The 13,619-nt window shown below is 50.3% G+C and overlaps 1 protein-coding gene across 1 annotated transcript in view; it reads right to left on the bottom strand.

Moving 5' to 3' along the window:
• The window catches only part of CHST15 (carbohydrate (N-acetylgalactosamine 4-sulfate 6-O) sulfotransferase 15), a 30,200-nt gene extending 17,340 nt beyond the window's left edge, over positions 1–12,860 (bottom strand). The window contains exons 1-4 of the mRNA XM_006880141.1: positions 12,240–12,860; positions 10,284–10,623; positions 6,444–6,590; positions 1,053–1,209 (exon numbers count right to left, since the gene is read on the bottom strand). Of these exons, the coding sequence (XP_006880203.1) occupies positions 1,053–1,209; positions 6,444–6,590; positions 10,284–10,623; positions 12,240–12,785 (1,190 nt within the window). The 5' untranslated portion in view covers positions 12,786–12,860. The remainder of the gene's footprint in view (positions 1–1,052; positions 1,210–6,443; positions 6,591–10,283; positions 10,624–12,239) is intronic.
• Between the last annotated feature and the right edge of the window lie 759 nt (positions 12,861–13,619).

The raw sequence follows: 13,619 nt of genomic DNA, 5'->3' as shown, positions 1-13,619 counted from the left end.
GGTGGTGGTGGTGGTGGTGGTGATATACTGGCGAGTCAGAACTGACCCATAGCTCACCCTCCCGCAGGTTTTCAGAGGCTGTAAATTACTCAGGAGGAGAGTATCCAGCCTGTGCGAGCAGAGCAGACAGTGCGTTCAAACCCTGTTCCTTTGGGATTCCAGCACAGCTTCTTACCACTAGGCCACCAGCACTCCCCTGTATGTGTAATGAGGATATGCATACATTTCCTCCCTGCCACGGATTCCATGTAAAGGAAGGAGAAAGCCCATCCTCCCGCTGAGGAGCTGCTGGTGGCCTCACAGCTGGAGACAGGCCTTTGGGTCATCAGCACAGACAGACGACGGACTCTGTCAGCAGATGCCAGAGAGATCCAGACAGACAGGGAGAAAGAGGACATCGTGCCGTTTTGGAACCAACTCACAGCTGACCCTCCAGATGGTTTCAGAAGCTGTAAATTGTACGAGAGGACAGGGCTCATCTTTCTCCTGTGGAGTGACTCGTGGATTTGAACTGCCTACCTCTGGGTTGGCAGTGCAACTCCTTATCACTAAGCCACCAGAACTTCCTGTATATCTGGGTGTGTTTGTACAGGCAATCCCAAAGACAGAAGGCTCAAATCCACCAGCTGCTCAACAGAATGATGTGCAATCTCCTTCCATGTGATTTGCTTCCTCTGAAAACCTGCTGGAGGCTCAGCCATGGGTCGGTTCTGACGCAGCAGCACACAACAACATACAGACGTATGTATGTATTTAACCGCAACAAAGTTTTAATTACCTTTCCCTTAGGGAAGAGCCAAGTGGGCCCACAGGAGCCACACTGTGTGATGTGCGACAGGCACCTTCACGCGCGCCCAGCCAGCTCAGCCTCTCGGCACTCCCCCATCAGCTGGATGTGCTCTTTGGGGTTTTGGTTTTGGTTTGGTTTTTTTATACTCTCTTTGGTTTTATGCTTCCGCATTCACGGTTGGGTTCAGTGTGTGAGACACCTTGGGGGACAGGAGAGCCAAGCAGGGAAACAGGTGTCTCTCTCCTCAGCCTTCGGCACTCACCTCTCCACGGGGTCTCTGAGCATGACAATCAGCTTGACGTGGGGCTGGAAGGCATGGATGAAGTCCTGGATCAGGAAGGGCGGCTCGCCGTCTGTGCTGTTCTCATAGAAGAAGGTCCAAGCGTTGTTGTCCCACATAGTGGACGCGCTGGCCTCCCCTGCAGGTGAAGCACCACATGTGAGCAATTGCTGGGGACAGTCTTCCCCATCAAGCACCTGAGAACAGAGGCCAGAGCTGGCTCTAGGGTCCCCCTTGGCCTAGCCATGGCCTCAGGAGGGTCATCCAAGGTCAGCAGGGGCTGACGACCACCTGCTCCCAGAGGCACCCAGAGACCTGTGTCTGGAAAGCAAGGTGAGGTCTGCCACATAGATGGTCCCACCTCACAGCTCCTGTCTCTCTGGTGCACTCACGCTTTCCCAGGATTCATAGAGGGGGCTCACAACCTTACAAAGTGTCCTTGCATGTCGTGGTACGGCATTTTAAGCCAGGTAGCCCACTGAGAATGCACTGGGTGGTTTTCTTCAGAATGTGCAAGGGCGAATGAGTGGGAACCTGGACTCTTACCAGAAGTTAGGAAACCCCTCTGAATAAGTCACCAAAACCACAACAGTGGGTCACCGAGAGCCATCCCGAGATCAGGTGAGAAGAAAAGGCTTTGCCTGTAGGCTGGTAGGACCTCAGTGTTGGATTCTGCACCCCCAAAAGTCACTTACCTCACTACCCTGAACAACCTCCAACCCCATCACCTATACAGCCACTTTCTCATCACCCCCCACCATGATCACCTTCCTGTCCCCCGACATGACCACCTACATAATTATTCTTTGCTATCACTCCACCTGGTTGCCTTTCCCACCACCCTGCAAACAGCTGTCACGCAATCATTTGTGACAGGGAGGACAGAGGCTATTCACTCTAGTCTCTGCTTTATCACGAGCCTAGGCCCGAGGGGGGAGGACCTTAAACACCCCGTGTGGGAGGGGCAAAGGCCAAGACACAGCTTTGTCAACAACATAGAACCTTCTCGGGTAACAGCACTGCTTCCTTCATTTTTCTTTGGACACTCTCCAGAGAACAAGAAAGAAAAGCAAATCAATGAATCAATTACACACTGCTTTCTTAACATTTCACACAGGACAATAGGGCATTGCAAAATCCCTTATTCAGGAAAATGTTGGCCAGAAGTCCAAGTGTCCTGACCAGTGAAAAGGGCATCAGAACAGAAGCTGGCTGCACGCAGCCACCCCCGAGGGGGCACTTCTGCTCTGGCCTTTCCTTTAAGAGACACCCAAGGACATGCAGGAGACAAGTCAGTCAGAAGTCCTTTGAAAGACATGCTCAAAATGAATAAAGAAAGAGAAAAGACAGCATCTAAATATAAATTTCCACAAACTCAGTCAGAACTCAGATGAAGAGCTGATTCTACAACCATAGAAACATTTTCCATCCATCTGTCTATTCATCTATCTATCCATCTACCCAGTCATGTACCTGTCTATCCATCCACCACTCATCCATCCATCCACAACCACCCACCCCTCTACCCATCCAGCCATTCTTCTACCCATTCACCTACCTATCTACCTAACCCCCATCTACTGACTTGCTCACTCACCTATCTACCCACATCCACACCCACTCATCTATCCAGTTAACTGTCCATCCATATACACCCATATAAATCGTCAATCCAGTTCTGATTTGGCATCTGATATATCTATATGGCAGGCATCTCATATATATGCTCTGCATTTCTCAAGCTGAGAGAACGAAAAAACAAATTCAAGCCTCAAGTCGTGATGTTGAAAGATTTTATGGGCAATCTATGGAATGACCCAGAAAGCATCAAAAGAAGATGGAGAATCACTATACTAGAAAGAACTGACTAACATTGAAAATTTGTAGGAAGTATCGTATGAGCAGGAGCCAAGAGTAATGTAGGAGGAAGTGGAAGCTGAATTGAAGGCAGGCCCCAGGAATCTATGGGATACCAATCGACTTGCTTCAATTAACAGACACAGCCCTGGATGTGCTCACCAGTCTATGCCAGAAAATTTGAAGGACAGCCGTCTGGCCAATGGATTGGAGGAGGTCCGTATTTGTTCCCATTCCCAAAAAAGGCGATCCAACAGAATGTGGAAACTAACAAACATTATCATTAATATCAAATGCAAGCAAAATACTGCTGAAGATTACTCAAAAACAGCTAGAACAATGCATAGATAGGAACTGGCAGAAGTTCAAGCAGGATTTAGAAGAGACCATGGCACCATTGCTGATGTCAGATGGATCCTACCTGAAAGTAAAGAATATCCAAAGAATGTCCATTTGTGCTTTACCGATGACACAAAGGAATTGACTGACTGTGTGGATCCTAGCAAGTTATGGCTAACATTGAGAAGAATGGGAATCTCAGATCACTTAACTATGCACATGCAAAACCTGTATTTAAACCAGGAGGCTGTTGTGTGAACAGAGAAAGGGAACATTACATGATTTAAAATTAAGAAGGGAGTGTGTCAGGGTTGGCTTCTCTCTCCACACCTGTTCAATCTGTATGCTGGGCAAATTCTTCAAGAAGCTGGACTCTATGAGGAGGAATGTGGCATTAGAGTTGGAGAGATACTTATCAATAACCTGTGTTATGCAGATGACACAACCTTGCTTGCTGAAAATGAGGAAGACATAAATCACTTGTTGCAGAGACCAAGAAATGCAGCCTTCAATATGGATTGCATCTCAATGTCAAGAAAACAAAGATTCTTACCACTGGACCAAAAGACAGCATCATCATGGAAGGAGAGGAGATAAAAACTGTCAATAACTTCATCTTACTTGGATCTACATTTAACAGCCTTGGTACCAGCTGTTAGAAAATCAGGAGGCTGCACCGGTAAAGTCTGCAGTTAGGGACCCCTCCTAGTTACCGAGGAGTAGTGATGTCACTTTGAGGACTAAGGTGTGTCTGATTCACGCTATAGTCTTTCCAATCACTTGCTATGCATCTGAAAGCTGGACAATGAATAAGGATGACAGAAGAATTGATGCCTTTGAGCTGCGGTGTTGGAGAACACTGAACATCCCAAAAGAAACAGCAAATACGTCTTGGAGGGTGCAGCCAGAGTGCTCTTTGGAGGCAAGGTTGATGAGGCTTTGCCTCACATACTTCAGATATGTTGCTATGAGGGGCTATTCCTTGCAAAGAGACATGAGGCTTGGAAAGGTGGAGGGTCCGTAAAGGAGAGGAAGACCCTTAACCAGGTGGATTGACACGGTGACTCCCACAATGGGCTCTTATGTGTCAGGAAGTGCGAGGATGGCACAGGATAGGACAGGATTCAGATCTGTTGTTCATAGGATCATCGTGAGTCATACTCAACTCGACTGACAGCACCTAACAACAACATATATGCCAGGTATGGTGCTCGGCATTGCAGATATTTGAGCAAAACAGGACAGACATGGACCTTCCATTTTTGAACCGCATAGTCAAAGGACAGACAGACAATGTAAAAAGCAAGCCCAGTACCACTTGGTGTCTCACAGGGTTGAGTGCCATGAGGGAAGAGTTGGGTGCCTTTCAATGTGACTGAAGTCCCAGCCCCAAAGAACCACTGATTCCAATCCAGAATCTTCTGTGAGATTCCTGCATTAGCAAGACCACAGAGGAAAGGCGTCTCCTGACCCAGGGCCCACGACAGCTGAGAACCTTACACCTCCACCAAGCACCCAACCAAGAGGAAGACGAGGCACAGCTGAAGCATGAAGAGTTCAGGACTGATCTGGTCCAAGAATCCCATTTTACAGATGCACACACTGAGTTCAGGACCACGAAGCCTGTCTTTGTCACACAGCACAGATCTGCCGGTCACACCAGCGGCGTAGATCCCAGCTTTTCACAGGCCTCTCATTCTTGCTTATCCCGCCACCAAGCCACCAGGCAACACACCAAAATCTGCGTTAGGTAAATAGAAACAGTAATCTTAGTCTTCTTTTTTGAAAACCTACTGTTGTTGGGTATGTTGGAGTCGATTTCAGCTCAGAGCAGCCCCATGTGACAGCAGAACTCCTAGAAGGGGATCTCTAGGCTGCAATCTGTTTGAGAGGAGCTGGGTGGTGCCATGGTTAGAGTACCTGGCTGCTAACCCAAAGGTCATCAGTTCAAATCCATCAGCTACTTCAAGGGGGAAAACGCGTCAGTCAACTCCATAAAGATTAGAGTCCTGGGAGCCTAATGGGCTGGTCCTATTGTCCCACAGGGTCTCTGAGTCCCAGTTGACTCAACAGCGGCTGGTGAATAGTGGAACCTTTATGAAAACATCACCCTAAAGAGCCACTGGTTGGGTTCAAACTGCCAACCTCTGGCCTAGCAGCAGGACATTAAAATCAAAGCAAGCTCTCTCTTTTCACTCCGTATCTCGTCTCCACTCCCTGGTTCTGGAGCACATACTCTTCACTTGTCAGAACTTTGGGGTTGGTCATATCTGCACCCCCAAAGCTGCAGAAGATGGCAACCAGCCAGGAGTGGAGGCACGGCCCCACCTGGCTGACGAACTTGGGGCTGTCCCCTTGCACGTGAGGAGCAAGAATAAAGAGCCACCATCCTAACGTGACCTCTGGCCCCAACAAGCTCCTTCCCTTGGGAGAGCAAAACGCCACAGCTCTGGGGCAACGGGAAACAAGCTGCCACCTCAGCTGACCAAGTTAAGCAAAATATGACTTCGTTTCTCGCTTTTGAAAGTAATAAGTGGATGCAAACTTCTAAGATCAAGACAATGAAAGAGCAATTATACTTTTTTTTTACATAACACTTGTTAAAAAAAATTATAAACCAAGCAGCTCTGAAATCTAAAGGTCTGGGGTTGACAAGGGCAGCTTTTTAAAGAGCTATTAGTCACAGGTTTTGAAGGGAGTCTTTTCAAAGACATGTTCCCTCTGGTCTTACCTGTCAACATTCACAAAAGCTCCGAGCATGAAATTGATGACTAATCAAGTCATTGCATTGATGATCCCCACCTGAGCATACTCAGATTCCCTAGATCGTGAAAAGTCAAGTCTGAGTGCTGCCTTTAAACAAAGCAGGGGTTTCCAGAGAAATGGCAACTGTGGAAAGGAAATTCACACCAGGTGTGCACTGGCAAGTCCAGGCTTTGTGCTTTAGTGAGACTACCAGTGACGTGAGCATTTTGTGCAGGAGTTAGACTGACATCATCAGTTCAAAGCCTTCAGCTGCTTCAAGGGGGAAAGATGTGTCAGTCTGCTCCACAACTCCACAGACGGCCTCATGCTGGCGGGCCTGGCCTGCAAGGGGAGCAGGTGCAGGGGAGGCTGTCCCGCCCCGGTGAGAGAAGACTCCCCTCCCCTCCGCCGGAAGCTGTGTAGGAATCCTACCGATGAGGATACTGTTCATCTTGCTCTCTTCCTGGGCAGAACCGGTCTGTAGTCCTTGGTGAATCTGATGTGCAGCCAGGTCAAAAAGGTCCAGATAATCCTCCACGGGGTATCGATCCCGCAGTCCATCCCGCAGGCGGACAATTCCTAGGAACAAGAAGCAGGAGTTACTGAAACCAACCTGCCACCCTTCGTGCCTAGAACCGAATCCACCGACTCAGCGTTCTCCCAAACAACGGACAAGCCTGTAAGGTGAACAGAGCGCCAAGAGGTGCTCAGCCCTTAGAACCAAGCACCTGAGCAGATCAGAAAAGCAGCCTCTGGGTAGGGGCAAAGCCCAGAAAGTATGAACGGATGTTCAGAAAGTATGAGAGGATGAATGGAAGGGGATACACAGAGGGGAGGGACTAGTGATGCCACATTGTGGTGTTGTTAGGTGCCATTGAGTCGTAGACGACTCATAGCGACCCTCTGAACAAGAGGCCTGGGCACTGTTCATAGAATCTCTGGAGGCAAGCCATTTCGGAAGTGGATGCCACTCCTGCTTCCAAGTTTTTTTTTCACTCGGAAAGCTCCACCAAACACTGTCCACCATGGGTAACCATTGTCGCATTTGGCACATCAGTGTCAAATCTGTGCGAACCCCACATTGTAGGGACTGCAATCAACAGCACCGGTTTGTTCTGTAAACTTCCACCCAGATCAAAAGACATTTTTAAAAAGACCAAGTTGCACCGCTCAGGTAGTGACGCTGAGAGTAACTACAGATCATGGAAAGTCAGAGTCCCGCCCAGAGCAGCTGAGCCAGGTAAGCTGGCAGAGGCACCACTGTCATCTGTAAACTGACCACCTTCTCTGAATCAGTGGAGGTGCCGCGCCGTAGAAGACACCACTGTTACAGAGTCACAGCTGCTCTCTGGGGCTGTTTGTTGATAGCAGGTGTCGTCAGGACGCCTGTGATGCACAGCGATCCCATAAATGACAGAAGCCTTGCCCTCCCCTGTGCCATTCTCACAGTCCCCTCTGTCCCCAGCCCCCTGCTGCAGGCATTGTGTCAGACCATCTTGTTGAAGGTCCTTTGTTGACCCTCGACCTGTTCCCACATGACGTCCTTCTCCAGAGACTGATCCTTCTGAGAAAATGTCCAAATTTTGTGAGATGAAGTTTCACCATCCTTGCCTCTAATGAGAACCCTAGTTGCACTTTCTTCCAAGACATATCTGTTTGTTCTTTGAGAAGTCAATTGCATATATTCACGACACTTCACCAACACCTCAATATAAAGGCATCAATACTCCTGTGGTGGTTCCTTGCTCATCAGAAGCCTGTCACGCTCATAGGAAGCCACTGGAAACACCCTGGCTTGACGCAGGCAGACCTTAGTCTTTGAAGTGGAAGGCCAATTTCGACCCATGTGTTCCAGAGTAGAATCTTTAAGGAAGCGGATCACCAGGCTGTCTCCTTAATCTCCTCGGGTCTCGGGTTTAAAGGAATGTGGGGGGCCCACCTATGATTCCGACAAGGGGTCTGGGCTGCACAGTGGGGACTGGGAGGCTAGATTCAGAGGCACCCATGGTTCCCCTCCTCCTGGCTGGTGGGAAAGGAAAACCTTCCAAGGAAGAAAACTTGAGGTGTCCGAGCTTGGTCAGCGTCACCTGACAGCCATGAGGCCACAAAGGGGCCACCACACTTCCCCGATATTGTACATGTGCTGTCCAGTAGGAAATGACCCATAGCTGACCCTCCAGCAGGTTTTCAGAGGCAGTAAGTCACACAGGAAGAGGTTGTCCATCCTGCTCTCACAGGGCAGTGGTAGAGTCAAACCTTGTGCCTTTGGGGTTGCAGTGTGAGAAACATCAAATGGATCATACGTCAAGCAGGAGACACTTTAGGGCTGGCCTGACCCTGCCTTCCACTAAGGAACGTTTAAGATGCCTTCTTAGCCACCAGGGCCCCACAGCACAGTGGATTCACGAGGAGAACACGTGGCAGGCTGCACTTGAAAGATGGCAGACTTGAAGCCCAGTGCTAAGTCCTCCTCTGTCCTGTGGGGTCACCATGAATCAGAACCAATGTCAGGCAGTGGGTTTGGAATTGGATTTTCTGTGGAGGTAACGCCCTTTGCACCGCCCACCTCTGGCTGACGTCCAGCCAATGGTCATCTCAGGCCGCGTGACCAAACATCTCCTGGCACAGGGAAAGGTCAAGAGGAGGAGACAACGGGAGGTGCCCAGCAGCAGGACACAGCCAGGCTGCAGGGTGGGTGCGGCGCTGAAGCAGGGCCCCAGATGGCCGTCCACTCCATGAGACACTCGGGAGGGCGAGGCAGTAGGACATGGTCAAGGCCTCTTGCTGCAGGAGGGAGGGAGCTGAAACAGGTTTTCTTCTCTCTCCTCTGTCCTGGGGAGTAGGCTCTGGTCGACAGCAGAGTCACGAGCAGACACCCCCACATGATGCACCTCTTCTCACAGCCCCAACACCTGGTAGATTCCCCTTCACGGCTGGTACCAAGTGTCCACTCTCAGGGGCAAGGAGAGAAGACAACTTCTGTGTCCCTTCCCTGCCCGCACTCCTCTGGCACCGCAGAAAGGCTCACAGCCGGGGTCTGATCTTCTCCTTTACCAACTTTCAGCACACCTCGTCCTTTTGCACTTCTTTCTTTGAGGGGAAGCCAAAAGCCTATCATCCAGGTAACTAGCAGACTACAATCACTGTCAAGAGAGCTGCTGACAGGTGCTGACAGGTGCTGACAGCGACCTCAGCCTTGAGCCTCAAAGCTTCAGGCCGCCTTACAAAGCTCTCAGGTCTACCAGTTATGGCTCTCCCCCAGATTTCCTACACACTTGGGCAAAGGCTCGTAGCCCTGGTTCCTTGGAGGAAAGCAATCCAAAGGGCAGCCCCCCTTCATGCTGGGCCTCTGGGCCTCTGCTTCCGCCATGGCTCCTGCTGCTGGAGGTCTAGCTGGAGTGAGAATCCCTGACCCCAAAGAATGCCCTCTGCATGCCTGCTTTCCCTTGGCTGGGCACAAGGTTCCCTCCCTATTGCACTTCTTCGAAATGCAGTTTACTGCCTCTGAAAACCCACTGGCGGGTCAGCTGTGAGTCAGTTGTAACTTGACGGCACACACGGTAACAATATAAACAGAAGGCGAGTGGCAGCCCTGCACAGGGAAATCAACGGACTTTTCCCCAGTGCCACTTCCCCAGCAGCATGTGCTTACTTCACGTCTCCGTGTGACCTTTGCATGGTTCTCACCACCATGCAGACTTTCCCATCATGCTGTGACTTACTTTACAGACCACCCAACTCCAACCAAAGCCGCTTCCGGGCCATCTCCCGGAGATCTTGCATCGGTTTCCACGGCTCTAAACTGCCCATCCTGGGCCAATGGAGCAGCTGGCAGATTTGAACTGCTGACCTTTTGGCCCCAGAGCTCCTTTACCAGACTCTAGTGTAAACATACCAGGAAGATGTCCACTTGTGCATTACTGACAATGCAAAGGCGTCTGACTGTGTGGATCATAACAAATTATGGCACCATTCTTCCCAATGAGAATCCCAGAATACTTAGCTGGGCTCATGCAAAACCTACACAGAGACCAAGAAGCAGGTGTTTGACTAAACAAGGGAACAAGACATGATTTAAAAGCAGGAAGGGTGTACTTCATCATTGTATCCCTTCCCCATTCATATCCAGTCTGTATGTTAAGCAGACCATTCGAGCAGCCGCAGTCTGTGAAGCCTAGACAGTGTCAACACTCAGCAGTGAGGGGTGAAGTAGTGAGGGGTCTCTGCCCTCACCAGGGGGTTCTCACTCCCACCAGCACTACCCTCACTCACCAAACCGCTTCCGGGTCCACCAGTGGGGCTCCTTGATGGCGGAGAACTTGACCTCGGGGTGCAGCCGCAGGCGGTCATAGAGGTCCGTGGTGCCACACTTGGGCTGCCCTATGATGTAGAAGTGGGGCAGGCAGCGCAGGCGGAAGTGCCTGCCGTTGGCGTGGGACAGGTGGCCCCAGAAGACCTTGCGCAGGGCGTCGAAGGTGGAGCGGAACCTTCTGGAATACAGCACGTAGGAGTTGCGCAGGTAGGGGTCGGTGGTGTTCCTGCCCGAGAACTCCTCGTACCAGCAGGGACTCTTGCTGTTGGGGAGGAATTTGCTGGGGATGACGGAGAACATCTGCAGAGAAATGAGAGAGGCCCCAGGATGAGGGGTATCAGCAACCAAGAACGGGCATGTCCTGAAATTTCCACAACGTCCACATTCACGTGTCCTCTGACAACGATCCCAAGTGACAGAAGGCAAACAGAACCGGCCACTCCTGCTCTCCTCTCAAGATAAATAAGAACAGCATCATCTTTATAAAAATAAATATAGAAGTAATTTTAAAGGAAAGAACTAAAACTGTAAATAAAAAAATGAACGAATAAATTATAATTCTCTTCTAAAAATTAAAATTTTAAAAGAATACAATATAGCATTTTTATTCTTTTTTATCTCGGGATAAAATGTGGAGAGAATGAAGGGAAGAGTTAACTCTGAAGCCCTTCCCTGCTGATTCGGGGGCGGCCAGCGGCTGGCACAGAGCTGGACACACGTGGGCACTGCTGGGTCCCGCGTGTCAGGACCATGGGAGTGTGCATTTCCGTTGTGCACATTCCCACAATGTGGAAACATAAACCACCCAACGTGATAATGGACACACTGCAATCTAATGAAATTGAGCAGTGGGAATCATTTTACTTGTTGGAGAGTTCGAGGTCAGTGCTGACAATAATACTAATTATAACAGAGCAGGAACAGGACAGCCAATGGACCTCAACTTTAGACTCCAGACGACGGTGATCGGTGGTCAGCGACCGGCCACAGCAGCATGGCGGCCCTGCTCGGTTTTCATGGAGGCAGAGCCGGGAGGCGCTGTGAGAGGTGGCCTGGGACATTTCCAGCCAGTGGCCAGGACACTGAGGCTCCGGGATTCCCAGCATTTCACTCTGCCGTGTAAGCTGATCCAAAGACTTTGCAACGACCCGTGGTTTTTAAAAACCAAGCCAATTCACTGCTGTCAACTCCGACTCGTAACAGCCTCTAAGACAGACTCTAGGGGGCACTGGTGGCACAGTAGTCAGGAGCTGCCCTGCCAACCCAAAGGCAGGCAGTTCAAATCCACCAGCCGCTCTGTGGGAGAAGGATGGACAGTTTCCTCCTGTATGACTTACAGCCTCTGAAAATCCACGAGAGGGTCAGCTACGAATCAGTTCTGACGCGTTAATACACAATAGCCACAAAGAACAGCCCCGATACAACTACCCCATGAGGTTTGCAAGGCTACAAATCATTTTTGGAGATTTTGCAGGAGGCTCCCTGGTCCAACCAAAAAACACTCAGCCATCAAGCTGGTCCCGAGTCATGGATCCCCTCCCCCCTTCCAGTCGGTTTTCTGAGGCTGCAAATCTTAACGGGAGCAGATGGCTCCACCTTTCCCCGATAAGGCAGGTGGGGGATTCAACAACTGACTTTTCAGTTAGCAGCCCAATGCTTGCTTCACTGTACCACCAGGGCTCCTTGTTGCCTTGAGAAACATTTTGGTAACTTACTTCCCGTGTTCCCAAAGACAGTGACTTAAGGGAGGACACTCATTCATTCCTCAAAATGAAGATGATTTGGGAAGAGAAAGTGATACTTTGATCAAAACCCCATGATTTGGGAAAGGACAGGGGAATGACTGGGCGAGTGGAAGAGGAGCTGAGGCGTCACATATCAGTCCAGCCAGTGGTGACTGGGCCAAGGCTACTCACATGCATCTCCTGCTTCTTGAGGTCTTCCAGGTCTGGGAGCTGTCTGGTTGTGAACTCGACCTTGGCCGTGATGCTGTTGATAATCAGTTTAATGCTTGGGTAATCCTTCACGTACGAGATGTTATTTACAGAGGGCTGGTGGTGGTGGCCTTTTAGGTCACCTGGGCTTTCACTGTCCATCGCACCGGGGTTACTGGGGAAGCCTCCATAATGGAAAGGCGAGGGGATCAGGAGTTCCTGGTGGACCCCAGAAAGGATATAAGATGCCATCACCAAGGTCATGATCACCAGCACAAACACGAGGCTACATCGCTTCCCCTTTTTGAAGCGCAGAAACCCGCCCCAGCTCTCGTTCCCTTCCGTCCTCACTTCGAGCACAGCCAGCAAGTTCATCTGCCTGCTGCCCACACGGAACAGGATCTTGTTTTCTCCTCCGCACGCGGGACACGCCTGGCTGCTGGGGTGGGGGCCCCCTCGGCAGCCGGCCAGCGGTGTGTGCGCCTCGTCCGGGAACAGCTGGATGCAGCAGTTGATGCAGTGTCTCATCTTAGTGCCCCTGGACTTCTGGCCTAGCGGGCATGGGCCAGCCCGAAAGGTGTCCAGATGCCAGCACGCAGTGCTGGCAAACTACGGCCGTCTGGTGACTATATACAGTGGCCAGAAGGCACACACAGCAGAAACAATCAGGAAAATGGACAGAAGCACCGGAGAGTGAGGGTGGGCCTTCTTTGGTTCAGCTCTGAAAGACAAGGCAAGGCTGGGCTCCCCAGTGGTCATACTCCACAGAGGTCACGAGAATGATCGGGAAGACACAAGTTCAGGAGGAGGTGTGCCTCTCCTTCAGGTTTTCCCCATGGAGCATAATAATGTGAAGGAATTATCACTGGACAACATGGAAACACACAGGAAGTTAGACGCTATCATGGTCTTCCCATGGGTCCATGCGCGGAGATGCCCGTGAAGACTTCTACATTCTGCTGCCTTTGAAATGGTTCCTCTTCATTGGAAACAAAACGTTTCAAATGCCAGATGACCTAAAGGAAAAGAAAGAAGTTTTATTACATAAAGTGGGAGCAGCAATACCTCAAGAACTGTCCTTCAAGGAGAGAAGCCCACTTCTCACTTCCATCATGTGGTCCACCATGCAGACTTGGTTACCAGCACGTCCCACAGAAGCAGACGGGGGAGGCAACAAGTCCTACGTCAACTCTAGGGTGGACCCTGAACACCAGCACCCCATCATAGACCTCATATTCTGCACACCTCCACCTGACCACTTTTGAACTTACACCTTCATCTTTAAATGGATATCCTTGATCTTCAAAGATATCCTTGACAGTAGCTAAATGAAAGCTTTGGTGGTGGTGATGAGTGGTGGTG

The sequence above is a fragment of the Elephantulus edwardii genome, unplaced genomic scaffold (genome assembly GCF_000299155.1).
Source record: "Elephantulus edwardii isolate Elephantulus edwardi_28Jun2011 unplaced genomic scaffold, EleEdw1.0 scaffold00006, whole genome shotgun sequence".
Lineage (NCBI taxonomy): Eukaryota > Metazoa > Chordata > Mammalia > Macroscelidea > Macroscelididae > Elephantulus > Elephantulus edwardii.
Note: the sequence above shows the minus strand (reverse complement) of the source record. Positions and strands in the feature narration are given on the sequence as shown.